The 27526-nt window shown below is 39.4% G+C and overlaps 2 protein-coding genes across 2 annotated transcripts; one reads left to right on the top strand and one right to left on the bottom strand.

The window, feature by feature from the left end:
* LOC108674032 lies at nt 1–18349 on the top strand. The gene is made up of 7 exons (XM_018161929.2): nt 1–147; nt 705–4988; nt 5274–5428; nt 5613–5705; nt 6306–7221; nt 7509–7606; nt 8597–18349. Exons 1-7 carry the CDS (start codon nt 69–71, stop codon nt 16067–16069), a joined length of 13098 nt encoding a protein of 4365 aa, XP_018017418.2. The 5' UTR covers nt 1–68; the 3' UTR covers nt 16070–18349.
* Nucleotides 18333–26902, bottom strand: LOC108674043. Its single transcript, XM_018161941.2, has 7 exons — nt 26664–26902; nt 21405–21535; nt 20931–21085; nt 20216–20363; nt 19709–19858; nt 18775–18985; nt 18333–18392 (listed from the first exon to the last, which is right to left on the bottom strand). Exons 1-6 carry the CDS (start codon nt 26725–26727, stop codon nt 18803–18805), a joined length of 831 nt encoding a protein of 276 aa, XP_018017430.1. The 5' UTR covers nt 26728–26902; the 3' UTR covers nt 18333–18392; nt 18775–18802.
* Nucleotides 26903–27526: the final 624 nt, after the last annotated feature.

Here is a 27526-nt window from a genome sequence, read left to right as displayed (position 1 = left end):
AGTTAGCTGCTCATATGAGCATTGAATATGATTTAGTGTCTCATTAGGTTAAAATTGTACATGTAAATATGAATCAAGATGAACCTGCTTGTAAGAAGGACAAAACTTCAGACCATGATGATATGACTTCTAAGGAGTCAGATGATGGTAAGTTAATTTTTATAGAAATGACCTTGAGTGAATGGTTGATAATTTTTTTTGGTTGATACAAATGAATGGCTGATACATATATATTTTGAAAACGATTTCTTTTTTTGGTACCATCCTGTCCTAGCATTTTCTGGAAATGTAAATTATTTTCTTGTGCCCCATTTTATTTCACAGTTATTGTACTCATTCCTTTGCTGGTGGTGGTCAGCTGCTCAAACTGGGGATTTTTTTACAAGTTCTGAATGAAGTTCTGTGTTTGTACTGTTTTCTTTGTAAGGGAGAAAAATAGATGAAATAAATTGAGGATTAATTAATTATTACTTCTCAATGATCATCACTGTTTTCAAGAATACAATTCATTCATCATTACATGTTTTATGGCTGGTGTTAGTTAATGGAAGTTAATAATGTTTATCTCTGGTAATAACCATATGCTAGCTCCTTATTGATCTCTGCATGCTGACTGATATAAATTTACTAGTAATGTAAACTAGAGCCTGAATAAAATGCTATTTCCAACGTAGAATCAACAGTCACTGCTACTGCTCCCACAGATGAGTCCATCCAAATTATTGAAGACAGCAGCGAGGAAGAAACTGATGACGATGAGAGTGACGACAGTCAAGAGGACTGCTCCTGTACCGGACAGGACTCTGATGAAATTGTCATAGTCAGCAGTGGAGACGAAGATGGAAATCCTGATACAAAGAATTCTTACCGTGATGCTTCCTCTGTCAGTACCATGGAAACGGATGGAACAAATCCACGCAAAAATTCAACTCGGCGAAACTGTTCAGCTCCAAAAGATGCTCTAGTGCTGGTGCGAGGCTCCAATGAAGAAGATGCTGCACCTGCCAACCCATCTGATCTCAGTTCCGTGGGCGAGGCATATGAATCCAGCAGTGTACATGAAGTAGAGCTCCTAAATGTCACCATAAATAAAAATTACGCCCGCTGGGGCAGACTGGCCACCAAGGCCAAAGCTGATGCTCCTCCTCCAGTAGAGAAACCTGAGAACCTCATTCCATTTATATCTGACGGGGTGAACCAGCCTGAAACACCGGCAACGGCAGATAATAAGAATTGTAAAGTAAGTAAGCCATCCAATAATAAAAGTGATGCCGATGAAAGAAAATTAATAGATAGTGGGGTAGTTAAAAACATTGTTGAATGTTCTATTGATAGAAAAGAATTTTCTGCAGCTGGCTCTACTCCGTGTGATACAGATGAGCGAGGTTATCAAAATTTCAACACTACTAACGTGCATTCACGTAATACCGATTCGCATAACCACTTTGATGTTGATGAGCGGCAACTTGTCTTAGACTTACAATCCAGAACCGAAATGAAGCAGCGAAGTTGCCCAAAAGCACTTGTATCATCGTGCAAACCTCTAGTGGATTACAGTTCCTCTGATGAGTCTAGTAATGCTCATACAATTTCCAGTTACGATTTACCTGGCAAATGCTTGCCGGCTGATCTAGATGCCCCAAGGAACACCATATCGCCATCTTTCCATGACACTAATATAGGAAGCATCACATATGAAACGTTTAACTCGTTTGGTAGAGGTTCTAATTATTTTGCTAATGCCAGAAACGAAGGCAAAGTTACTCCAACGGAAGAAAATGAGATAACGTCGCTTGCGCTACCAACTAGAATGTTTGCATCGGATGCTTATGACTTGTCGTGGGAAGAATTCAGCCCACCTCCACTTCCCTATCCTGATCGGATCTCTGATTTTTCCGTACCTCCCCCTCCTATTGCTCGGATTCTTGATTTTTCTGTACCTCCTCCTCCTCCACCTGCCCAATTTCCTGATATTTCTGTTCCTCCCCCTCCACCTACTCAATTTCCTGATATTTCTGTTCCTCCTCCTCCACCTTCCCAATTTCCTGATATTTCTGTTCCTCCCCCTCCACCTACTAAATTTCCTGATATTTCTGTTCCTCTTCCTCCACCTGCCCAATTTCCTGATATTTCTGTACCTCCTCCTCCCTTACCTTCCACCGCTCTTCCCTCATTACCTGGCAATCATTTGCACTTGGGTTCATCCTCTTTGACCCTCCCGCTAGCAGATAAATTCGGTTTGGATGATAGAGCTCAATGTCCTCCAGAAGTTTCCTCCGTTTCCAATCTCGGTTCAACTACTACATCTCTACGTTCCGTCGTGTCTTTTGTCAAGTCACCGAAACTGCGGCATCCCAATGCACCATTATTGAAGACAGGAAGAGAGGAAGAAATTTCATTTGAAGATTCCTTAAGACGGCCTTTTCGGTCTCTGAGAAACCGAAAAATACCGTGTTACTCTCGAATATCCAAAGACTTGAACAAGGGTGGATATGCCCTTCCTGAAATGCCTTCAAATCAGAATTGCCACAAACCTCAACTAGAAGTTAAAGAAAACGGACGAAACGCAGAAGTAAATTATTCTAGTCCTAAAATAAGTGATACAGCAAATGCGGTGCTGTCGTCTTCATTGTCTAATGCATTAAAGAATGCTTCGACTAGCCCTCAAATGACTCTGAATATGTTCACTGCAGAGCAAGCATCAATAAGTTCATTAAAAGCTAAAGCTTTGTTGAATAAAACTCCTGCAGCAAAACCTGAGGTTTTGAAACCTCATAAACGAACGCGTGCGTCTTCGGGAGTTGAGAAAAAAGCAAGTACTGCAGACAATGGAACAGTTCCTGTTTCATTAAAATCTTCTTGTGAAAATAACTCGGAACTTCGCAATTCATCTAATTGGGATAATCCGGACAAGTCTAATTTAGTATCTAGAAGCTGTTCTACAACACGAAGAAAACCAGTACATGTTGATCCTAGTTGTGCAGATTCGCGAGAAAGAATTGAAAAATCTTCTGAAAATGTTTTGAAAATTCAACCTAAACCTCCTGGGGCCAAAGCCGGTCCAATCCATTCTATGAAATCTCGGCCTACGTCGCTGAACTCGAAGAGTGATGAGCGTACTGATTCGAGCCTTGGAGACCGCAGCAGTGCAGAATTTCTAACACGACGTCGAAATAAATCAAGTTGCAAAGGTGTGCGCGCAGTATCTGCACCAGCAAATTCCAATTCTGCACCAACAAGGCATTCTGAAAGAACTCTCGCTCGTGCATATCTAAGTAAAAAGCAAAGTTCACCTGATCAATCTAAGTGTGGCATCGAACCTCTTATAACTTCACCTAATTGTAGTGAAGAACCTCCCTCTAAATTGTCTAAAAGCATCGATAAAAAAATCGAGAAAGAATCCAGTGCTCTATTATCCTCATCTTCCCTAAATTCTTCCAAAGCGAACGTAAGTGATAAAACTATCAAACAATTATCTGGCTTGCGTGATGTACCAAAACTACTTCAGTCGAAAAATCCTGCCTCAAAAGCAACATACCGCATCTCGAATGGGAATGGCAAGTCTTCAGTGGCAAAGATAGTAAACGGATCAAAAGCTTCCAAAATCGCTTCAAAATTGAAAACAAAATCTCCAATTAAAGATTCTCAACGGACCAATGGCGGGACATTGCCCTCACGCTCTGCTGGAGCGTCAATAAGTCGCACTAACAGCGCTCGGGCTATACTAAGTCCTCGCCGAAACTCGGAACGAAGTTCCAGAGCGACAAAATTCATGTCAAATAAGCTTGATAATGCATCTAAAAGAGGTAAAAAGTTAAGTAAAGCACAGCGCGGCGATGGTCTAAAATCTCCCAGGAAAGGAATAATTTCTGCAAGTTCAAACTCTAGGGCAGCAGATGTTGAATCTTCGAATACCTTATGTGATGAGTATCGTTTCTTTACTGCATCAGATGAGGAGCAGGTATCGCCCGTAACATCTTTAAATTTATTAGGTTCTATGAAAACCCTGTCATGTTCTAACGCCCCTGAGCACTCCACTCATGCTTCGAAATCTACCAAGAGTTCTTATGGTGAAAATAGAAGCACTTGTCCTAAAAACACTGGCAAATCGAAAAAACCAACATCCAAACGCTCTATCAAAAGCAAATCCGGGATGCAGTTCAAAGACACCAAAAAACAATTTTCATCTTTGAACACCAACGAAGAGACTAATGCTTGCAATGAAGTTACAATTGGGAAAAAGAAGTCCTCCGTTATAACGCCTAAATTATCTACCCTTGATCGCAAGCTTCACTCAGGAGAGAACGACATACCCAGTGACCAGAATACCTCAGCTAGTGACCCCCAAGTAAGACCAGAGGAGTGCAGCAATAATAGTTCGTCGAGTGGAGTTGTGGCCCCTCTAGGTGTCACAGAAGCGAAATCATGTACCGCCTCAGATTATGAGTCTGTGCACCCTCGTGAGACGCTTGATGATCGCGAGGTTAACGACGAAATTCGTGTTGAAGGTTGCACTCTCAATATCGGAAATGAAGACGTCGTAGTGGACGGAAAAATCTTCAGTATCGACGATATGGTGCACTTTTGTGATGGAGAATTTACCAATCTTAATGATGTCGTTTGTGATAATACGACAAGAGAGCAGCTTAATTCTGGCGATGCGTCCCGCATTGCCGATCACACAACGGACGAATTACCATCATCAGACTCGCTCACCGCATTGAATCTTCGTTGCATTGATGATTCCAACTTGGAAAATCCTGAACATTCCTTTAAATCTAGTTCTTCGAGAAGAAGCCGTCGAACACCGACCCTAACCTCAGAAGATCTTAGTTCAGACATTGTTCAGAATGTCGTTGATAAAGAAAATTACGACCCATCTGGTGAAGGTGTCTCGACACCGGTGAGGGAGCCAACAGGTTCGGAACTCAGTCGTGTGAACGACGAGACTGAGCTCGCAGCCGAGGAAACTTCTCTCAGTCAATCACGTGAGTTGTACAAATTCGTGTTAGTGATATGGAATATCTTTCTTGTTGAAGATTATATCTCGTGCTTTAGATTCTCTTTTGTGACAAAATTGTCTTTCGTGATATAGATCGTCTTTTTGAAATATGGTCTAACTTCCATTTATTTCCATACAATGATGTTCAATTAGCTACCTATTGTTATTCAAACCCTTCAAAATTTGTGGAATTTAATATCAGCACAATTACTACGCAATGTTACCATACTATCGCGCTATTAATGATAATTATGTTCACTATCACTAACAGCCCCCCTCCACGACGATGAGTCGCTGTTCCCGACCGTGGTTCCCGCTGCTGGTGATGCGGTACTGGAGGCGCTGCCTGACTACGACGGTGCGGTTATCTACTGGCACGGGGGCGTGGCCACGATATCTGCCAAGCTGCGGCCTGATGGCTATACGGTGAGCATTACTTATGATGTGCTGTTGACTGCGCGGTCACATACCTAAATGCGTGGCAATCTAAATGTATTCTTATTGCTGTTTATTATACTATATTATGTACCTATCACTTAATCAATTACTATATTGCGATGATAATGCCTGAGAAAGCTTAATGATGACGATAAATCCATATACCATTCAGGTGTATCACGTGTTCGAGCGTGAGGGACGTTGCCACCATTGCATCACAGCATTACAGGCCGCTGACACGCCTCTGCGTACGCTGTTCGATTCCGTGAGTGAATTTATACGTTTTTCTGGGATCTGTTCTTGCTTTGTGATGTTGAGGATCTATATACAAGATTGTTTCAATTCCATGAAGTTTTACCTGTTTTTGTCTGGGTTTTCATGATTCATGGGTAAATACAAATTTTGAACGAGAGATAAGCCTGACGTTCAACGAGGTAAGCTCAACAAAAACAAGTTTCATTGACAATATTGATTGAGCTCACCTGCGAATTTATACGCCTCGGTAAAATACGTGTTGCACGCGATCATTTTAAGTCCAAATGGTAAGCTGAGACTTTGAGAATAAATACCTGAAAAAGTTCAAGCCCTAGAATTCCGGAAATGACTGCACTCGATGAACTTCATCATTCAATCATTCAGAGCTTTTATTTTCTGTTCCTTGCACTTTAGTTGATGTAGCTCATTGTTCCACTTGATAAAAAATAAAAACTCTGAAATATTTCTATTGAATTCACCTCTGTATCGGCATTTTAAATGTATTTTGTCTTTTTTTATTTCAATACAGTAATAAAATTTTCTAAAACGACATATTCTGGTGTTTCCCATATGTTAATTGATCTTTTTGATATTATGCGTTCGCCTACAGGCAATCGAAGGCGTGCCAACCAAGTGTTCCTGCCTAGATGAACTAAAGAATCTCGGACATTCAAAGGAAATACTTAGCTCTGGCTCTCAGAACAACATTTGTGAAGAAACTTTGAACATTGAAGAATTTTCTTCAAGGCCTTGTATTTCTCCCGCATGCGCGACTGATAGCATGAAGGTTTCCGATGAGACAGATAAACCGTCGTCCCCCCAGACCGCCCCGCTCTCCTGTTCACTGGACGATGTTTCCCAGGATTCTTTTCATGCCCCAGATGCTTCTGAGGCTGATTTTCTTAGTGATGTGTCTAGTGGAAGTTTTGATTCGTCGATTTTCACGGATTCAAGTGATTCTGAGTCGATTTTTGATTGGTCTTGCGATGAGTTTGGACCAACTCTCGGCGACGAAGAATTCGAAGTTAGTGATAACGAATCGTCTTCAAATAGTGAATTTGGAAAAAATGTACCATCGTCGGTTAGTAATCAAATAGAATTACAAAATCCTTTAGAATGTAAGGAAGGTGCTGTAGGCAAGGATTCGAACAATTTTGCTACTGAAAAACTTGACGGTAATTCAGTTGCTGAGAACGATGATAAATTGTGCTTGATCACAACACCTGAATCTGCTGCTTGTATGCAAGAGGAAAGGCACGTCGAGGATGTCAATTTCATGACTCCTGTCAACAAAGCTGCTCTTGAGAACGACATTATTTTAAAGGAAAGACTAGACGAGGATGGAAACGTCGAGGCTTGTGTAAAGAAAACTGAATATCAGATATCAAGTATAGAGATTTCCCATGAAGAAACAAATACGGAAACAGATATGGAAATTCTGAAAAACGATGCTGATGAAAAGACTAGTCTTGAATTCTGCACTGATACCCGGATGCGGACTACGTTGAAACCTACCAGCGGAGCAGGTATTCATACGTTCTTAAGCGCGCGTATTGTAAAATGATACTTATACTTACTACAACCACTACTCAATAGTTTTTCACTGCACTCCAGCTGTTTATGCTTCAAATGACGAATTTTTCAAACTTCTTTGCTGTAGTGTAAGTATAGTGTCCATGAGGTGTAACTACATTCCATTTTTTCAGCATTGACGCTGTCCGATGAATCGAAAAATTGAGCAATTGAGGTTCAGCCTAAGTTTCCATCAATTTTGTTTATGAATTTAGAAAGTAAAGATGTGTTATTTGCGCAGGTACACGTGCAGACCAGCAGAACGCAGCTCCCAGCAGTGCATCGTTCTTCCGACTGCCTCCTCCGTGTAAAGGCGACTTGTCTCACCATCACTTTAGGGTCTGTTCTTAGTCTTTGAGTCTCACCATCACTTAAGGGTCTATTCTTAGTCTTTGAGTCTTACCATCACTTAAGGGTCTGTTCTTAGTCTTTGAGTCTCACCATCTCTTTAGGGTCTGTTCTTAGTCATTAAGTCTCACCATCACTTTAGGGTCTGTTCTTAGTCTTTGGGTCTCACTATCACTTTAGGGTCTGTTTTTAGTCTTTGGGTCTCACCATCATTTTAGGGTCTGTTTTTAGCCTCTGAGTCTGACAACCACTTTAGGGTCTGTTTATAATCTTTAAGTCTCACTATCACTTTAGGGTCTGTTTTTTAGTCTGTGAGTGTCACCATCACTTTAGGGTCTGTTTTTAGTCTCTGAGTCTCACCATCACTTCAGGGTCCATCCTGAGTCTTGTCGGCACTTAGCCTACGTGAACATTAAGCGTCATCGATGCTATTTGCTTATTTGTATTGTATGTCCGCTAACGGTTAGGCTGCCAGTAGACAGAAGTTAGGATGCTTTTAGATTTTTCTTCCTTTTGAACTTTCCGACGTGTTAAACTCCTTCCAGTGCACTTGCCAATAGTCAAATTATTTTTTTTTAATGTACAATTCATACGTTTGTTTACATATATATACTTCAGTACGACTGATGAATTGTGGCATTCTTTTGAACTACAAACCATATTCTGAATAGAAAATAAACTGATGCCTTGTTTATCGTTATGTTCTTTTTCAGATCTTCGTTGATGATGGTATTTTGCTGACAAATTGACCTTGTATTAAGTGATATTCCCGTGCATTTTTCTCAATTCTCGTTGAAATATGTTTTATAACGTAACATTACGGTTATACTGTATTGCATACGTATGCATCAGTAATTGCATGTTTACGTATTATTTACACACGCGGGGCAGTATAGGAGCAATTGCTTCTTCTTTGTTTTATCATAAAAATTACGCATTTTTGACGTTGATGAATTTGTTGACATGACATTTTGCGGGCAGATGCATGAACTGCAACTGCGCTACCCCTCCGGTGGCTGCAGCAGCCTGCGCTGGCGCCGAGCAATGCGCAGGCTTCGTCGCATCAGGTGTCTGGTCAGCGTCAATGCTCAGGAAGAAAACGACAAACTCGACATTGGCCTGCACATCAAATCTTGTGGTAACGCATTACGAGATTGCGACACCCCTCGTAATTTGACATCCGACACCAACAGGCTTCCTGGAAAATCGCAGATGACCGAATATCCCAATACGGCCCTAAAGGATGACGACATTTTGCGTCCTGCTCATGGGTCAGTGAAGAATCCATCGTGCGTGGTTGAGAACTGCAAGGATCGGATGATTGCTGGTGATAAAAATGATAGTGTTAAATGTGTTCATAGTGAGAATTCTACTATTCCGTCAGGTATTATTAATGAAAATAGTGTAAGCCCTCCATGCGACCTCCAATCATTACAAACAATATCCAAGATAACTGAGGAATCGTCTGTTGAATCGAGAAAAGTCTTGACACTTCATGACCAGAATAATCAATGGAAAGCAGAGCATGTTGATGAAAATTTGTCTAAGAAAAGGCAAAAAGCAAGAGAAACTTGGCAAGAACTTCCACCTATGACCCGAATTCTTAGCATTCTCCGCAAGCTCGACTCCCAAGTGTGTGTTCTATCGCATTTCAACATAAATTTAGACAACGACGGTGAAATTGTTTGGGATGAGGATTCCATTTGCAGTTCTTGGATCGACCGTGGATTACCTATTGAAAGTTTAGATTCTAATGAATTGGTAAATTCTAATAACATTAGTTCTGTTCCTTCAATGGATGGAGTTAATGCTTCTGTTAATGGCAAAGGTAACATGAATCCAAGTCCTCCGAAAGTCTCAAATTGCCAATCATTGCTCGAGTGTCAAGGAAACGGACTGTTTTGTATCTGTGATTGCACTGATTGTCGTGTGAAGGACATGGAAAATGAAATAGATGCCCCGTGCTATTGTTCTTATACCAATGCATGGGTTGAAAGTGACGAACTTGCTCCCAATAATTTGGGTGTCTCCAACTCCGGGATTATTGATGTCATCAAAACGGGAGAACTCTCTGTTGCACTTGCCCGGTTTCCTAAAATGAAGCTAAATAATGAATGTATCAATGAAGATAAAAGTCAAATGAGCAGCATCAGTAACGGAAATTTGAAAAATACAAAATCTAAAAAATTTTGTCCCGGTACTTCGAATCGAAAGGTTAGTGGGGCGAGAACAACTAATAAGTGTGACCTCAAAAATTCTAGTTTAAAGGCTGGAAATTCTAAATTGAAAAGTAATAATAAAATTTTGCCAGTTGCAAGTAAAAATGTGATTAATTCCAAGCACATGTGCATAAACAATTCAGAGGATCGTAATGATTTGAAAAATACTACTAAAGCCGGTCCCAAGTGTTCAAAGAATCTGAGCGTCATTAAACGAAAAACGCAGCAAAATACTGATTTATCATCACTGCAAAAGAAGACTACTGCAGCAAACTCGTGTGGAAAGAAGCAAACTGGCAGGCCCACCGATAAATTAAATTCTAAACGAAAAACCTGTACTAATGAGGCGAGTGACAAAAATAGTGTTGCACTTTCGAGCAGTGAGAAAACCAGTGGGAACCCAACTCTGCAATTGAATAGAATACATGGAACTATTGATTCTGCAAAGAAAAGCTCCGCTTCCAGTACACGTGGAAAAAATCGAGTGAAAAAATCGTCAAGTTGTAAATCTGAAATCTCTGAGAGATGTAAAGAGTTCAGTGATAATCCGGTTGGTCCAGCTGTCAGCAATTCTCCAATCATCGTGGACAGTTTTGATGGACTAAATTTATCCCGAGCGTGCCGCAGTACTCGTTGTATTTACAAAAAATTGTTTGTTATCGAGAGTTTGAGAAGTGGAGACAGCATACCTCTTCTTTGGTGCTCAGATGGGCACAGAATTTTGGCGAGAGGTTCTGAAGCTTCAGTCATGGCTAACGAAATCGTCGTACTGAGGAAATCTTATCAACCATTCGGTAACAATTCTGCTGCTAATGCTCATAGTGATAGAAATATGAGCTCTAAGAAAGCCGTTCCTAAACCAAAAAGCTGTCAGCCTAAAGTAAAAGGCGTGAGAGATGGCAAGAAAGTAAATGATTTATGTGCAACGTCAGGCAAGAAGCTTGCAAGGAAAGAGGTAAATATTCCGTCCTCGAAGCTTAAAAAACTCTCCTTTCCATACGCTGATTTTAGTTCTTCAAACCTGAAGGTAAATGACATACTATCTTCCGTCCATGAGCGAGCTTTATTTGACTCGAATTTTCCGCCAATTAGAAGCTTTCTGTCTGAAAATACTTCCCAGTTCATGCACAACCGCCTAAAAGCACAAGAAAATGACAGGTTGCTCTTCAAAAAACTCTCCACTTTACCTCTTTTCAATGGTCGACCAGTGTTTGCCTCTTCTTTTGAGAATACCTCTCGGAAAAATTTTTGGCTTGACCCTTCAATCTTGAATGTCTCTTTAGCTCCCTACTTAACGTCTCATCCTAGCTCTCTAAACACAATGAACTCCAGCTACGGTGATAGCACAAATTGCTCAGTGGGCAAATCGGATAATATGCCCCAACTAACGGCTAATGGAAGTGCTAAGACAGAATTGGCTCACGAGGAAACTGACCATGCTTTAGAACAGTTGGAAAAACATTCCCTCCCTAAAACGCTTCATAAGAACTCGACAGAGAGCGAAAAAAGTTCGAATGTTTTTGAACTGAATTGTTCTGACGTGCCAGCTGTTGTTACTAATCTTGCTCCAAACCTTGAAACTTCACTTAGTGCATCAGACCAAACCTGTGACCTTATTGCTGACAATCCAAATAAGTCACCGGAAATGGTTATTGACTCAGATTGTGCCAAGACTGTGCCAGCTGACACTAGTTCTGACATCAAACCATCACGACTAGCATCTCTGAAAATCAGTGGTTCCCTAGCTTCTATGTTCTTAAAACCTAGCGTGGCTGCTGATTGCGTTCTGAAAGTAGAATTGGACAGACTAACTCTTCCATCAACCACGATCAATGTAGGAAGATTGAGACGAAATGTTAAGGAACGAGCTCGCCTGCGATTGAAGGCAATTAATGTAAAAAAGAACGGTGCTCTTGATTTATCTAACACGTGGAAAAATAAAACTTTGAAAAGCGATTCTGTTCTTAAACTTAAAAAACGATGGAAAACTAATCTCATGAAGAAAGTTGTTAACTGTTATCGCTCGAACGCATGGAAATGTAAAACTTCCAAGGTAAGTAGTGCCCTTCAGCTCCTGGACTTGCAAAAAAGTAAACCTTTGAAAAAATACCAGGATTCCTGCATTAAATTAAAACCTCTTAAGCCTTCTTGGTCTGCCAAAACCTATCAGCGACACAAGGATAAGTTGAGAGCAAAGTCATCGCTTGAAGGAGATTTTCCGCAAACAAGGACCCCGGAGAAGGAGCGTGCCGAGAGCACTATCATCATGAGTCACTCGGCTCGAGTTGAAGCGTCTTGCACCCGTTCCGTAAATTCCATATCTCCTCCCCAAAGGGAGTTTTCCGATACCCAACAAAGTAAAATTAGCGCTGCGCTTAACACCGTCTGTCATTCGATGTGCCAGTTGCTACCCAATGATGATTCTAAAGAATCTGGTTCAGAGATCCGGAAAAATAGCTCAGTTCCAGCAAGTGTCTATGATTATTTGTCTTCAGAGGATTCTGAAGAACTTCCTGACGTTGAGAAGCTGAAATCATATAAAATTAAATTTATTCTTAATCCTCCAAGAAGCCGTACTGTGCTAGTACCGAGCGCCCTAATTGCTACTGATGCTCTCGATAAGAAAAACCTTGCTGCAGACAACGCCACTGCTGATGCAGACAACGCCACTGCTGATGCAGACAACGTCGCTGCTGATGCAAACAATGCCACTGCTGATGCAGACAACGTCGCTGGTGATGCAGACAACGTCGCTGCCGATGCAAACAACGCCACTGCCGATGCAGACAACGTCGCTGCTGATGCAAACAAGGCCACTGCTGATGCAGACAACGTCGCTGCTGATGCAAACAATGCCACTTCTGATGCAGACAACGTCGCTGGTGATGCAGACAACGTCGCTGCTGATGCAAACAATGCCACTGCTGATGCAGACAACGTCGCTGCCGATGCAAACAACGTCGCTGGTGATGCAAACAACATCGCTGCTGATACAGACAACATCGCTGCAGATACAGACAACATCGCTGCAGATACAGACATCGCTGCAGATACAGACATCGCTGCCGATGCAGACAACGCCATTGCTGATGCAGACGACGCCACTGCCGATGGAAACGACGCCACTGCTGATGCAGACGACGCCACTGCCGATGGAAACGACGCCACTGCTGATGCAGATAACGTTGCTGCTGATGCAGACAACGTTGCTGCAGATGCAGACAACATTGCTGCAGGCACAGACAACATCGCTGCAGATACAGACAACATCGCTGCAGATACAGACAACATCGCTGCAGATACAGACAACATCGCTGCAGATACAGACAACATCGCTGCAGATACAGACATCGCTGCAGATACAGACATCGCTGCAGATACAGACATCGCTGCAAGTGCAGACAACGCTGCTGCAGATGCTGACAACATCGCTGCAGATACAGACAATAAACTTTCTGCTGCGAAGGCAAGCAGACACGATTGTGAAAAACTTGAATCTTTGGAAAGTTCATTCTCATATTTGAACACAGTCACAAGACCGACAATTTCACTTGAGAAAAGTCAGTTGTCCAGAAAACGGAAAGCTGAAAAGCGGCGAAAGGTCCAGAAGAAAAATTGCAGTGGAAAAGGTCGTAAGGAATCTCTGAGTTGCAAGGTTCCTCCTCCGAAACAGCCAAGTGGTTTGAAAAGACGCAAGCCTGATTTGGAATCTCGGAAAAATAATTTCTCATCTGTTCTCGACTCGAAAATATCTCGCGCTGCCAGCGCTGATGAGGAAGATTTCATCTTATCTCTTAGTCCTAATTATGAATCTCCAGATGGAGATTTGAATGATCCTATCTGGGAGCCAGACGAGGAAAGCGATTCAGATGACGATTCAGTCTTAGGAATCTCCGGTAAGAGACCAAGACGATTGACAGCAGCTGCATTTATTAATAAGATGAAAAACAGTGATAATAAAACTATGTTTATATCCAGTAATTTTGGCATCGCCTCTGAACATGATATTTCTTCGGCCACTTGTGAAAGTAATTCACAACCTTTTGAGAATCGTCCCGTCATACAGCAGCTTACAGGCGAAAACACACTACTCCTGAAGGAAGAGATTGACGTAATAGAAAACGTAGCTGCAGTCGGAAATATACTGGGCGAAAGTAAGAATAATATATATGAGGCTTCAAATCCATTTCACAACGACGCTAATAACTGGGAATCCTCAACAACGCAAGCCAGCAAATGCAATTTTCTTTTGAAGGAAGCATCACTGTCAGACGGTCGATCAACGAGGATGAAAATTAGTCCGACATTACAGATGGACGTTGGTGTTGAAAATATTGACACTCCTCATTCATGCGAAATGTATAGTCTGTTGAATGAGGGCTCGGTAGGAACGTACTCAGATTCAATTTCAATTAAGGATCCACCTTCAAATGAATCTAGCTTCCGTGATTCATTGACTGCACACCTTTGTCAAGAAAATTACAACGACAAAGATCAATCTTTCCTTGAGGTTGATAGGTCCGGAGATGTCTCGAGTGTCAGCAGCTTTTCCTGTTTGTCGGAGACACCTAACTGTGATGAAAGTCCTCAATATTATAATACCTCTTCCTGCAGTAAAAGTCGATCTTCCATAGGCGTTGAAAATACGTTGGAACTGGAGGAGATGTTTGATGGCTTCCCTTCTATAGATGAATCGAATGAAAAATTCCTTGCTCTGAAGAAGAAAATTGAGTTACGGGATTTTAGAATTTCAAATTGGTCACAAACTTCACGAATTTCTGCACGTGCAGAAGCTGACAACGATGCGAGCAATTTCTGCGATTATAGTACTAGGGATAGGTGGGACGCTGAACCTTCCAAGCTGCAGAGAACGTCTGAAGAAACCCATTGTGGAAACGATGAAGGTTCTATTCTTGTTACATCTTCGACTGACGCGAGTTACAACTCGGATAATTTTGAAGATTCCGTAGATAAGTTTATCGCTAAACCCTGCTTAAAAGCATCACCAGGATTATCGCATGATGAGAATCTAACTGTAGAAAAGTCAAGAAAAGAATTGAACGACAAGCTGGATCTTGGATCAAGTGATGGTGGACGTAAAATTCCCGAGGACGATCTTGATATTGCTATTCATGGAAGCAACAATTGTTACTTGTCTTCTTGTCTTCCATCTGAAAATGACGACATCGCGGTGTTGCTGGATGATAATTTCTGCGACCCGCTTTTAGTTAAGACGGAACCCGTGGTTTTAGAGCTTTCCTCTGATGACGACTCTAATGACAGAGACTCCCTCCAACATTCCAAGCCGCCGGAGGAAAGCTCTTCTCGAGAATTGAAATTTGCTGACGGCGCTTCTCACTTTTCACGGCAAGCTGGTCAATCTTTGAACGAGAGTTCCCCACTCGATCCCTTGAAAGGCTACGATTTGACTACAGCTAAAGTGCCATCAGCTGATGAGACGAATCAGCGTGCGGACACGAAGAATATCTCGTATGATGCTGATGTGGCTATCGTACCTAAATGTTTCCAGCATATCGTGGCCCCTAGGAAGCTCAAACGCACATTTTCTGGTTTAGGGAGGCATTTGCAAGACCCCTCTGACAAAATTCTTGTTGAGTCCAATCAGGGGGAATTCGCTGGCAAAAAATCCCTGATCCGACATCGGTTGATACGTGGCAATGCAAGCCGGGTCATCCGCAAACATTCTGTTGGTAATAGAAAAGAAAGATCGTTAAGTGGACTTAACAATCTTTCTGGGCAAAGTAGCAAATTGACTCATTTGACGCATTGCATCAGAGGAACTGCTAACCGTGGCCGTAAGGTTCAACATTTTAGACGCACGTCTCCAAATAGACTGGCTTTAAAAGGCGTCAAAGTGAAGTTGGAACATCTTGGCGCCCTCGATATTAAGAGACTTGCATGCGACTCGGCCGCCAGCTCCGGCCCAACTCAGGAAAACTCCGTTCCTGGTTCTTCGAAGAATTGCAACGACGGCAGAAGAATTTTAGATTCTAAGCTACAAATGATAACATCTGTTCAACTGAGCCGTATCGATGAGTTAGGGGCAAAAAGAAAACACGAAAGTGATACTGACGATTCGGAAGCGACCGACGAGGGTCTACAAAATAGCGCTTTGAAACGGCAGAGAATTTTCTACTCACGCGGGCGGCGTGCACGGCGAGGGTGCTGGAAGTTCCAAGAACGCACGCTCGACCACGTCGCTGTCCGCAGTTGAAGTGATTGCCTTCAAGTCCAAAAATCTTCATAATTGTTGATGAAAAAGTCGAATTTTCCTACTTCAAAAGGATTGATGTCAATATTGCGTTCTTTGATAATGGTTGACATATTGATTTATTGGGCAGCTTGTAGTCAATGTTTACTTCTATATTTTTTTATTATATATATTTCAAATGTTGTGACGTTAAGAAAAACAGCTGATCACTGTTACATGCTTGCACAGCAAATTTTTTGGTAACGTTAAGAATTTTCGATCTCCTGTCCCTGCCCTCTTTTTCTATATTATTCAGTTTAGCGCCCAAAGTATTCTTACATTTTCATTTTATTTATTGTTCTCCTGCTATTGATTCTCTATGACTTATGCAAGTAATTTGAGCACTCGTATTCTATACAAGATTGATGAAGCTCATTGTAAATTGTGCATTTTTCTAGATTTATTGAGACACTATTTGTTCCTACCTTTCCTAGATCGAGCACACAAATCAATTTGCCCTGAACTTATTCTTACGCTGCCGTCAAATTGTGCTGACAATTGCGTTCATTTTTAACCCTCGATACTGATTACTTCTGAGACTGTCAAATAAATAATGGCATGGAGCGCTAAGTAAACGATCATTATTTTTACAATGACTTTGTTGATTTCATCATCTGCGTTCAATGTCAGTCAGCTTTTGATCACTTGAATTCTTTGTAAAATTTTTTCAAATATACTTTCCGTGGATGGAAAGTATATTTAATTTAGTACACGATTCTACCTTGCAAACAACAGGTACATTCCACATGATTCCTGTTAGAATCTTTTGAAATGAGTTACTGGGTTACAATAGCTTGACCTCAGATTTGGGGGTTATAATTTTTCGAAAGCTTACTTGTGAAAGTGGTTAGGCCATTTGATGTTTATTGAAGGCATGGCAAATAAGTCATTGGGCATTGTTTGCGCAGGAATTAGTTGCTTTCTAAATTTATTTGTTTGCGTTTGAGCGACTCACGGACTGATGGCCTCAATGGAAGCCCTTGTTATTAAGTCTTGAAGACTTGTCGCAGCAATTGTTTTTACTTAACTCTTAGACGTGAGTGTTGCGATGCACTCCAGTCATAATACTTCATGAGTGTTCCAATACTTTACGTGATTTTTGTACTGAATATAAAGGCAAATATGAAGACAGACTGCGTCTAAGACTTGATTTTTGTTAATTAATGAGTGGTAAAAAAATGTAATTCCATTTTAGTTTCTTTCTGATGGCTGTGATTGTGTTATTCTTCACGGTTTGCACGAACTATTATTCTGCATGTCGTGATGAAATTAAGCGTATCTTTCCTCGTCCTTCTCCGGCTTTGGCTAAACTTACTTTTTAAGAACGTTTAATAAAAATCGCTGCACAGGCTGTGGATGCATAATCTCTTAATAAGGAGATGTCCTGAACGTGTTCGGGACTTCTGCACATTTTTTCATTGAACTTCCTATCACATTGTGTTTTCTTCTGTTACGAGAATTACAGCTTGAAAAATTTTGTGGCTTAGGGATCTAAAAATCTAATAAACTGGTATCCCTGATGGATTCTTTGATTTCTTTTTTTTTTTTTTTTTTGCCGCCGTGCTGCCCGCTGTCAATTTATTTCCATCTTAACCAGGCGCAGTTTCCGCATCATGGCATTTGATTGATGACTTATGAGGGCTGTGGTACTAAAGCTAAATTAATTTTTCAAATTTCAGTTCGATAATTACTAATCTGATTGAGTTTGTAACATAGTAAATGATCAAAAATTTTCAAGCACCGCAGTTGAATTCAAATGATAGTCTAAAAAAGTAACATCGACATATATTGGTCACCTCACAATCACACGATCAAATTATTATCAATGGATTGACTACGAAGAGGCCACACAGCTTGCATATACGGTAATCGTCATGGGGCATTTCTTTAAAATCGTTGTACAAATTTGCTTCTTATTCGAAAAATTTTCGCCATCCATCATGCCTGCATTCGTGAGGTGCTATATTGATTATTAAATAAATGTAATTAACTATTTACTCCAACTATATCGCCGAAAGACTACTTACTCAAAAATATCGCCGAAAGACTTGCTACTTACTTTTTAATGGCGATGCGAGGAGAAGAAAGATAGCGAAGTCTCTCTCAAATTAGTCTAACTGACACAAACGTTCGCTCGTCAAAAACAATGAACATTGATCACCAATGGGAATTTATTATGAAATTCTGGCGGATATCGTGTTTTTTGTAAGGTCAATAATAAATCTTGACAACTATACAAATGTCTATTTACGATTTTTATTCTGCATTTGAAGTCCTTACGCCGAATCTGGAAAAAATTTAGTCTGTCAAAAAAATATTCCACACATTCCATTCTTAACAGCCAATGGATAATAGGAAACTTAGGGATGAATATAATCGGCATTATGTAGACGAGAATTACAATGAATATTTAGAGTTATTGCTTCCTATATCTAGACCATGAAATTGTATTAAATATCCAAATCAACAATGCACGTCAAAATTTTTTTAATTTCGACAGCGACTATAACGCCATGTTTCCAGACTAAAATTTTTCCTTACACTTTGACAAACTTCAATTCTAATGACGTTTGATTAAATTTGAATTAGTCGTCAGAAGAGGTTATTTCACTAAAATTTTTTATTAACTAATAAATTAGACATGAAGATTGTAATAACACATTGCTTACCTTCAAACCACCTCTGAAGCCATTCCTCTTAATCGTCAAGGCCTGGGACAGGCAGGCCTTGTTTCCGCATGAGGTCAATAACCACGGACTCGGGGAGCCTCTTGCCGTTCCAGTATTTAGGGATGGGCCGCCTGTAGCTTTTGATCTTGTCGGCTACGTATTGCTCGGCGCTGAATTGTTCAACTTCGTTCAGGCGGTTTGTTTGTTCCAACTGGAATAACAGAGATGACTCAAGTGATTCAATCTTATAGAATTTGCCCACTTGTTCCCGAGTTCTTGTTCAAATTCTGTGAAAATTTTTCAGAATTTAATGGAGCTTTACACCTTTTTTTTAATTTCTTCCAAATTTAAACGATAGTACTTCTCAGACATTTAGAAAGTATAAAAAATCGAAAATAGACTATTCATTTACATAATTACATTTATACTTCGATAGACTTGCTTTTCACTTTGAACATTATTGAATAAACATTGCAATCGGAAACAAATCTCCATCTTCATTACTGAACTTTGAATATCTGGGATGGATTTTTTTTTGTGCAACCTAATTTTGCGGTAACTCAATTTCTAGGACTGCAGGTACGAATAACATCAAAACCAGCTAATTTATCTGGAAAGAAAAATTCAATGTACGCCGTTTGAATAGAGAGAACGCTAGGCTGTTTGGTTACTGTATGCGGATAGAGCAGCAAACTTGAGGCTGGCTATGTAATGTGAGTAGAGCAGTGAACGCTATAATATGTAGATGTGGATGAATCAGTGAAGGTGAGGTTGGTTAGCTAAGTGTATGTATGGGTAGAGCAGTGAACGCGATAATGAACGTGGATGGAACTGTGAAGGTGAGGATTCAGGCTAGTTAGTGTGTATACATGGGTACAGCAGTGAACGCGATAATGGATGTAGACGAAGCAGTGAATGCGAGGTGTCAGCTCACCATGAATATCTTCTCCCTTCTAATGATATCCATGAGGATGCGGTGCTCGTGGCTCACACGGTTCCTCTTGCGCTCCTTGATGCGCTTGTGTTTCTTCATCTTCTTGCGCCTCATGCGAACCATGTTGATGCACTCCATCTTGTCCACGCTCTGAAGTAATGTTAGCAATTATTTCTGTTGGATCATAGTTCCTGTTGCATAATTTGATATGCTGATTTTATGAGCACTGAAACCTTGCTTCAAGTCGTTCAAATAATTCGATATGTGCTATTAGAAAAATCATACAAACACACACAGATAAAATGAAGGAAAAAACGTATGGAAAATTCAGACAAACAAAATATGAAATTAATATTATAGATAACCTAAATGAAGGGACTGGACACTACATTAACATGAGAGCCAGATATTTGTATCTTATCTTAGCTGATAAATCCAAAGATCTGGTTTGTTACAGTGACATTACTTATTTCTAAATAATTGAATCAGAGTAAGTGGGTACGGTACCTGAGCAGAGGGCAGAATTCTAGGCAGGAGGTCTTCATAAGGCTCCACAACGTTATTGACAGCGTCGTTTGTGCATGGCAGATCCAGAGACGTCAGAGGCACAGCTGTTGGTATCATGACTGGAGCCTTTGGCACAAAAGACGGCAGTCTGCAAGCAATACCATGAATAAAATGTAGCAAGTTACCACTACATATACATACTTGATTAGTGCTTCCAAACTGATGATAAATATACTAAAATTACTGTACTTTGGGTACTTGATTTGTACTAATAATTAACAACAGGAAAAGTAAAGCTTGCAATAAAGGACGGATACCGGTACTTAATGTGGCCTGTTCAATTTAGCAACCTGAACCTTAGGAGAAACGCAGCACTTAGTTACCTAAGTAGTACATAGGTGTTCATTGTGAAACAGATGAAAAGAGTAACAAGCAAGCTGATATTTGCCTATACATCATAAATGAAAAGCAATGAGACAGAAAAGTCAGGTACAGTATATTGGTACAGTTTTTCTTCATATGCTTCAAAAAAAAGTTTTCTGTTTTTGCAAGTGTTTTAAAGCTTAAAATAAGAAACAAAATACAATAAATGAAGTTATAACACTACATTTCACTTTAGTTAACCTCCCATTTCAGTCAAAGGCTTTTGAAAATTCAAAGAACAAATTTCTTGAAATATTAATACTGAACACTCCCTTCATGTTAGATAACAAACCTGACAGCTTGGTCCACCACTGAGAGTAGATCAAAAGATGAAGATAATTCCAACAGAACATTAGATGTTGAATCTTCCACATCTCTTCTTTGTCTTCCAGATAATTGTACCAGGCTTGGTTGGACAGAGTGAAAACCATTTAATTTTTGCAGTGACTGAAAAATTATGGAATAGAATCAGTGTCTAGTAATACAATTGTTTTTACTAAAAGCAACATTGGGATACTGTGCATTACTATATTTAAATGAGAGCTTCCTTATACATATCAGCAGTCCTTTAGAGAATCATTTTTTATTTTTTTTTTTTTTCATTTGAGCAAGTGAAGCCAGCAGTGTTGTGAGTAAGAAAACTTCACTTCTCTGCAGTAATGGTTAATTCCACAGTAAAAACAAAATTAATCATACATTTTGATAGAATTGCATTATTTGTACACTGCAATAAATTGCTTTCACCATTATTTTCCATTACATTTACCAGTGAATCAAGAGTCTTGGCTTTTTCAGTTAAAGAAGAGACATCAGCTGATAATCTTGCTTCTAGTGTTGACATTGACCAAGATGGGATTGGTGTGTTGACAGCAGGTCCTGTGTTTGAGGTGACAGCACCTGCAAAATTCAATGTTTGTTTTTAAAACTGTATTAAATAATATAATTTATAAATTATACCAACAGGGTGTGCACTGGTCACGGAAATCTATTAGAAATTTTACCGATTCATGTTCCATTTAATTGAAATTATGTTCCGTTTTACTGTAACGGAGACCTTAGAGATTAAGTTAGATTAAGTATTGATTTCGAGAGAAATTTTGAAGCATTAAGACTTAACTTTTGACTGGCTTATGTGAGACGGAGGTGACTCAAATGGTGTTCTAGGCTACTGTATTGCCCGCAGTGACCAGAGTGCAATTTCACTTCCTATCATCTTTTGAATTAATGCATGCTATGGGCCCTCTATATACTTAATGCATGCCACGTTACTATTTGGTTTGACCCAACTTCAAGACGTCTCTGACGCATTTATTAAACTAGGCAGTATTGCCGGCTTTCGAGCCTATTAACTTTACGCCCTGTGGCGCTTTAACCTTATTAACTGAGTCACGTTGGGTCGACCTGTCATCTATTAATATACTAACCTTTGCACTCAATTGCACTTGAATACACCTATCTCTAAACGGCTTCCAAGCCACTTCTAAATTTACCCCAGCGGTAATAAATTAGAAGGTTAGTCGCGAATATTTATTCTCAATTTTTCATAAATTGCTCAATATATCTTGATCCTCATAATGATAAATTGCATACGATACAATAGTCTGCAGTTCCGGTTTTCTACTTCTCTGGATCCGAAGCTTATCCTTTGGAGTCTCAATAAAATTGTTAGCAGTTATGCTTGTATGAATTCCTTACAAATCCTGGAAACAATGATGTGATGGGTGTATGACAATGTGATGGGTAATGGTATACTTATCACGTTGTCGTATTGCCTTCACATTGTCATATACCCATCACATTGTTTCCAGGTTTTTCATGACCGGTATGCACCCTGTAACAATATAATATAGCACAAAAGTTGAAAAAGTAAATTCAAATCAAATTTAAAGAATCTAGTCTATTCATTAACTTAATAACTTCTTCCTTTCATGTCATAAATGTATTTTCAAATCCTTAAAAAAAAACACTTCAGGAAGTAGAAGAGGCCAATTGCCTGAAGTATTAATGTATTAAGTAAATCAGTTCCTAAGCATGAGTGGTGATTTAAATAGAACAATTTTCAAGGATTAATTTCAATTCCACTTAAGATGCTACAGGACTTATGTTACAGGCCTGTAATAGAGACTATAACAGGTTATATTATTATAACAAATAGAGAGACTGTATAAACAACACAGAAATATAATTTATTAGAGTGATGAAAATGACTTGGGAGTTTTATGTTAATCAAACCCTGTAAATTGTATTGTGGAGAGGAAAATCTTGCATCTCTGACAGTAGATTTTGAGAATGAATAAAAGTTTACAAGTGAAATAAAAATTTTTAACCATCTAAATTATTTCATCAAAAAGGCCTGAACTCAGCCCCAACCAGAAAATCACGCACAAGCTACCTTTGAACTAAATTGGAATTTTCCTACTCATTATTCAATTCTCTGCCTTGATTGAGCAGTTTTATTGACAATTAGATGGGAGTTAATTCATCTAGCAAGAATATTACAGCTCCAAAAATGGCATTAGAGCTCTAGTTGTGGCTCAAATGGTAGATATATTCCACACCAGCCTGTGAATGAGGCAAAGATGCCCATGCTGGAGGTAAATTTAACCCAGTCCTCTTATCCTTGCCCAATTTATTCTCTGAAAATTAGAAAAACATAACATTTTCAATTTATTTCAGAAATATTCTATAAAAGTATAATGAAATAATCTTTTTCATTTGCTATTTTTAGAAAATTTTGCCTGATATTTCAGATTGTAACATAGTTGATACTACTAAATATCTTTTAAAAATGTGAATTATGTGATTATGCTGGATTGAACTTCAATAAGCAAATATGAACTAGAATTTAAGAACTCTGCCCTGGCATTAACGATAGCAGAAAATTGGCTCAATTTCTGCACAGTGAAAAAAATTATGTATAAAATTTTAGGTATAGTTCTTCAATCATTCATTGCAGGTAAAAACAATCATTTCATGTGTAATTAAAAAAATGAAATATATTGGAATTGGGGTGCGTGGTAACCTCTGGGTCATCCACGCTGCATAAAAGCTCTTTTCCCAGCATCAAAGAATTAAAAGTTCACACTTGTATGTTAACAAAAAGTTCAGTTAAAATGTATTCACATAAATCCTAAGAGAAAAAAACAATTTCAATATGCAACATCCAAAAGAAAAGAAATCCGTATGCATTTTTTGCCATTAAGTATTGTTCAAACTGGATTAACTTTTAGAGCAGAAATTGGGCAAGGGACATCATAGCTACGAAGAGATAAAATTAATTCCAAACACAAGCACATATTTCCTCATTCATGGTTAGCTTCTGCCTAATTTTTGAGTTTGGGAATCCAGGCAAAGTCTAAAAGAAATCTAGGGTAAACACGGTATATTACGACAAATTAAGGACGCATCAAGAAATGAAAAACTATAAAAAAATAACCGTATGCGTTACTCGAGTTCTGTTTGCTTTATGTGACTTGCAAAACACCGTACTACGCGCCAGCAACAATGAAACATCACAAAATGTTGCCATATTTATTTAAAAGCCTTTAGAATGCAAACCTACCAAATCCCTATATTCCGTCACTGTGTGTGGCAATATTTGGCACATGGTGAGGCGTATTCCGTCCGCGCTTCAAATTCTGATACGTAATGCCGTCATCCACGTGTTCGAATTCTGTTCGCTGTATTGGAATACAACACGGCTTTGAATTAGAACACTAATGAATATTGAACATTACTTAATTACGCTTTTAATTAACAACTATTGAGCTTTTAATTAAGCAAATTGTAATTTTTGTACATAGCTTGGAACGATCTGCCAATTCAAGTTGTGACGGAATTAGTTTTCATGTGTCTAAATCCATTTCTCAACTTAATCATCTATTAATTTATTTACCACTTGATATCAGCAAATACAAGTATACTTAAAGGATTCCTAATATATTCACAGATGTATTTAAAAGTCTCGAACCATAATATTCTTCCTATACAAACAGTTATTCACTATTTTGTAGAGCAAGGTCAACTGTCAAATTTGACACATTTTTCGATGATCTCACTGGGTAGTGTGTATTGTCTCTCTTTGGATCTCAATATTTTCCTGCTAGATGGCAAAGACCTAGTGTTTTGGCATTAGTTCGACGTGGCGGACGTGCAAATGTATGACGTCAACATTTCAACCATCAACAAACGCATGGAACTAAAACAAAGCTTAATATAAAGGAAAAACTAGAGAGGTGACGGAATTACCCACGATGTCTGAATATACTGCATTTACCCTACCTAAATTGATCTATTTAGTATTTAGTAACAAGCAAAGAGTGGATGGCGATAATTACAGCCTACAGGTCTGTCTGAGGGAGCAACTGCGGCTATGTTTGAGAGTGTGAAGAGATATTTGGAAAACGTGTGGAGGATGAGAGAGAGGAGGAGGATGTTAAGAGTGGAGTCTTGAGGAATGGAGGGTTGAGAGAGGGGAGGGTGGGAAGACGTGTGAACATACCGAATTGTTTTAGTACGTGGTTTTAATTTTTTGCGATTGTCAAATTTTTATATTTTTTCTTAGGACAGCTGTGAATATGGTATATTTTAACTTTTTTGTTAACATAAGAGTGTGAACTTTTAATTTTTTGATGCTAGTAAAAGTTTTTTAGGCAGCGTGTATGACCGATTTAAAGGTCGTGACCGTAGGTCACCACGCACCCCAATTCCAAATTTCCAATTCCTAGTAAATATTCCTTGATTCCATTAATGATCAGACCAATAGCCACATAGGGTAAACGCGGTATATTCCGACATCGTAGGTAATTCCGTCACTTCTCTAGTTTTTCCTTTATATTAAGCTTTGTTTTAGTTCCATGCGTTCATTGATGGTTTGTACGTTCCGTATCCGGCAAGCGGAACGCGGAAGACGCGCTGCCGCGTACGAGCAGTTTGTGGAGGAACAGACGTAAGCCGCAGTTTACGATTACCGTACGTTCCGTATTCAACAAGCAGAACGCGGAAGAGTTAGAAGTAACCCGGACATGTCTTACATTTTATTATTGTCACTTCGACTCGCGTAGTCAATATACTCGCGTATATTGTCGACTTTCTAAAGTACGGCGCACGGCGCATTTTTTTACCAGCATTGTACGGCGCACCGCGCAGGTCGTTGAAATGACAAAAAAAATTCCCGCGTACCTGGCACATCTTCCTGACCATGGTAATTCAAAGCCGTGTTGTATCCCAATACAGCTCACACAGCAAACGGAATTCGAACACGTGGATGTCGGCAATACGGATCAGTTAAATTTGAAGCGCTGACGCAATACGACTCATCACGTGTCGGATGTTGCCACACAAAGTGACGGAATATAGGGATTTGGTAGGTTTCCATTCTAAAGGCTTTTTAATAAATATGGCAACATTTTGTGACATTTCATCGTTGCTGACGCGTAGTGAAGTGTTTTGAGAGTCATGTGAAGGCAACAGAACTTACGTAACGCATACGGTTTTTTTTTATAGTTTTTCATTTTTCGATGCGTCCTTAAAGTGTCGAAATATACCGCGTTTACCCTAATTCTTTTTGAACACAATAGCTACCTGGCAGGCTGGATTCCAGATAAATTCCAGATTTCCAGATCCTGGATTCCTACAAATACAATTTACCTCAAACATTCAAAACATATTGAAAATATTCATTTTCTTTTTAGTTTTAATTTTCAGGAATCAGGACCATTTGACAAAATGATTCAATATAAAAGCCTATTAAAAGGTAATCCTTTTACTAATAATTTACAACAAATATCTATCACCCTACCCTTCTATTCAAAACCATACCAATTAGGTACCAATATTGAAATTTGAACAAATTGATTAGAAATTTGGGCATTTGGCAATTAGGCTACGATTAGTTGGTCACATTTTTCTTGTAACTTCCTACAAAGTTAGGTCACGAATATAAATTGGGTCGAAGCAGCAAGGTAGGACAGGAAAATATCAATATTGGGCAAGGAACCAACAAGATAAAATTTTCCTTACTCACCGGCAAGCATCTTTGTGGCTATATGCGACCAGCAACTATACCGTATCAGAGGACTAAGCGCCATTATTGATAGTTGTTAGTTTATATAAAACCGTATTGGACCTAATAGTCGGAATTAAAGAGTTTCCACTCAGTCATTAGGGATTTACGGCACTGGCGCTGATCAACTAATTTTTCCCAGCGACATTGAACAGGTAATTTTTTGTTACCGGATCGAGAATATTTTTGTTTCGCCTTAAAATCAGGCTCTAAGAATGTGGCACATAGGAGGCACAACTCGCTGGCAAATCCGCATGAACTACGAACTCTGGCGGGAAATAAAACAAACTTCCCGGGCTTCTTATTTGTGGAATGGATAATATTAATAAGGTTTTTTTTAAATCCCACTTGATCGAATTCGGTGTATTAGAGTTCGGAACTTGCTCTCATGAACAGTCGTAAAATATGTCATGGAAGTTTGGAACTGTATTGCCTTCAATTCTCAAATTTATTCATCTATTATATTGGATTTGAATGACTGAGCTGTTTGAGCAACAGCCATGCACTGGGTTCTTTTATTGATGTATCACGTGAAAATTATTTCTTATCGCAAATAATTTATGTAATAAATTTACAACATTTTGTATTGCGTAATGATGTTCAGCAATGAAGTACTTATGAGAGGTTTAGTTAGGCGAGCCCGCTGGCGGGTCCGGAGAAGTGTCGATTCATTTGTGAGTTAGGTAATTGAAAAGTACGTGTGTTATAGTTTAGTCACGAAACCACTATCCTGATATATATTTGCGATTAGTAACAGCCAGTAGAGAGTTTAATCACAATTAACCCCAGGTGAATGAACCCCATGCGTTAATTAAATGACGGTC

The sequence above is a fragment of the Hyalella azteca genome, unplaced genomic scaffold (genome assembly GCF_000764305.2).
Source record: "Hyalella azteca isolate HAZT.00-mixed unplaced genomic scaffold, Hazt_2.0.2 contig11130, whole genome shotgun sequence".
Classification (NCBI taxonomy): domain Eukaryota; kingdom Metazoa; phylum Arthropoda; class Malacostraca; order Amphipoda; family Hyalellidae; genus Hyalella; species Hyalella azteca.
Note: the sequence above shows the minus strand (reverse complement) of the source record. Positions and strands in the feature narration are given on the sequence as shown.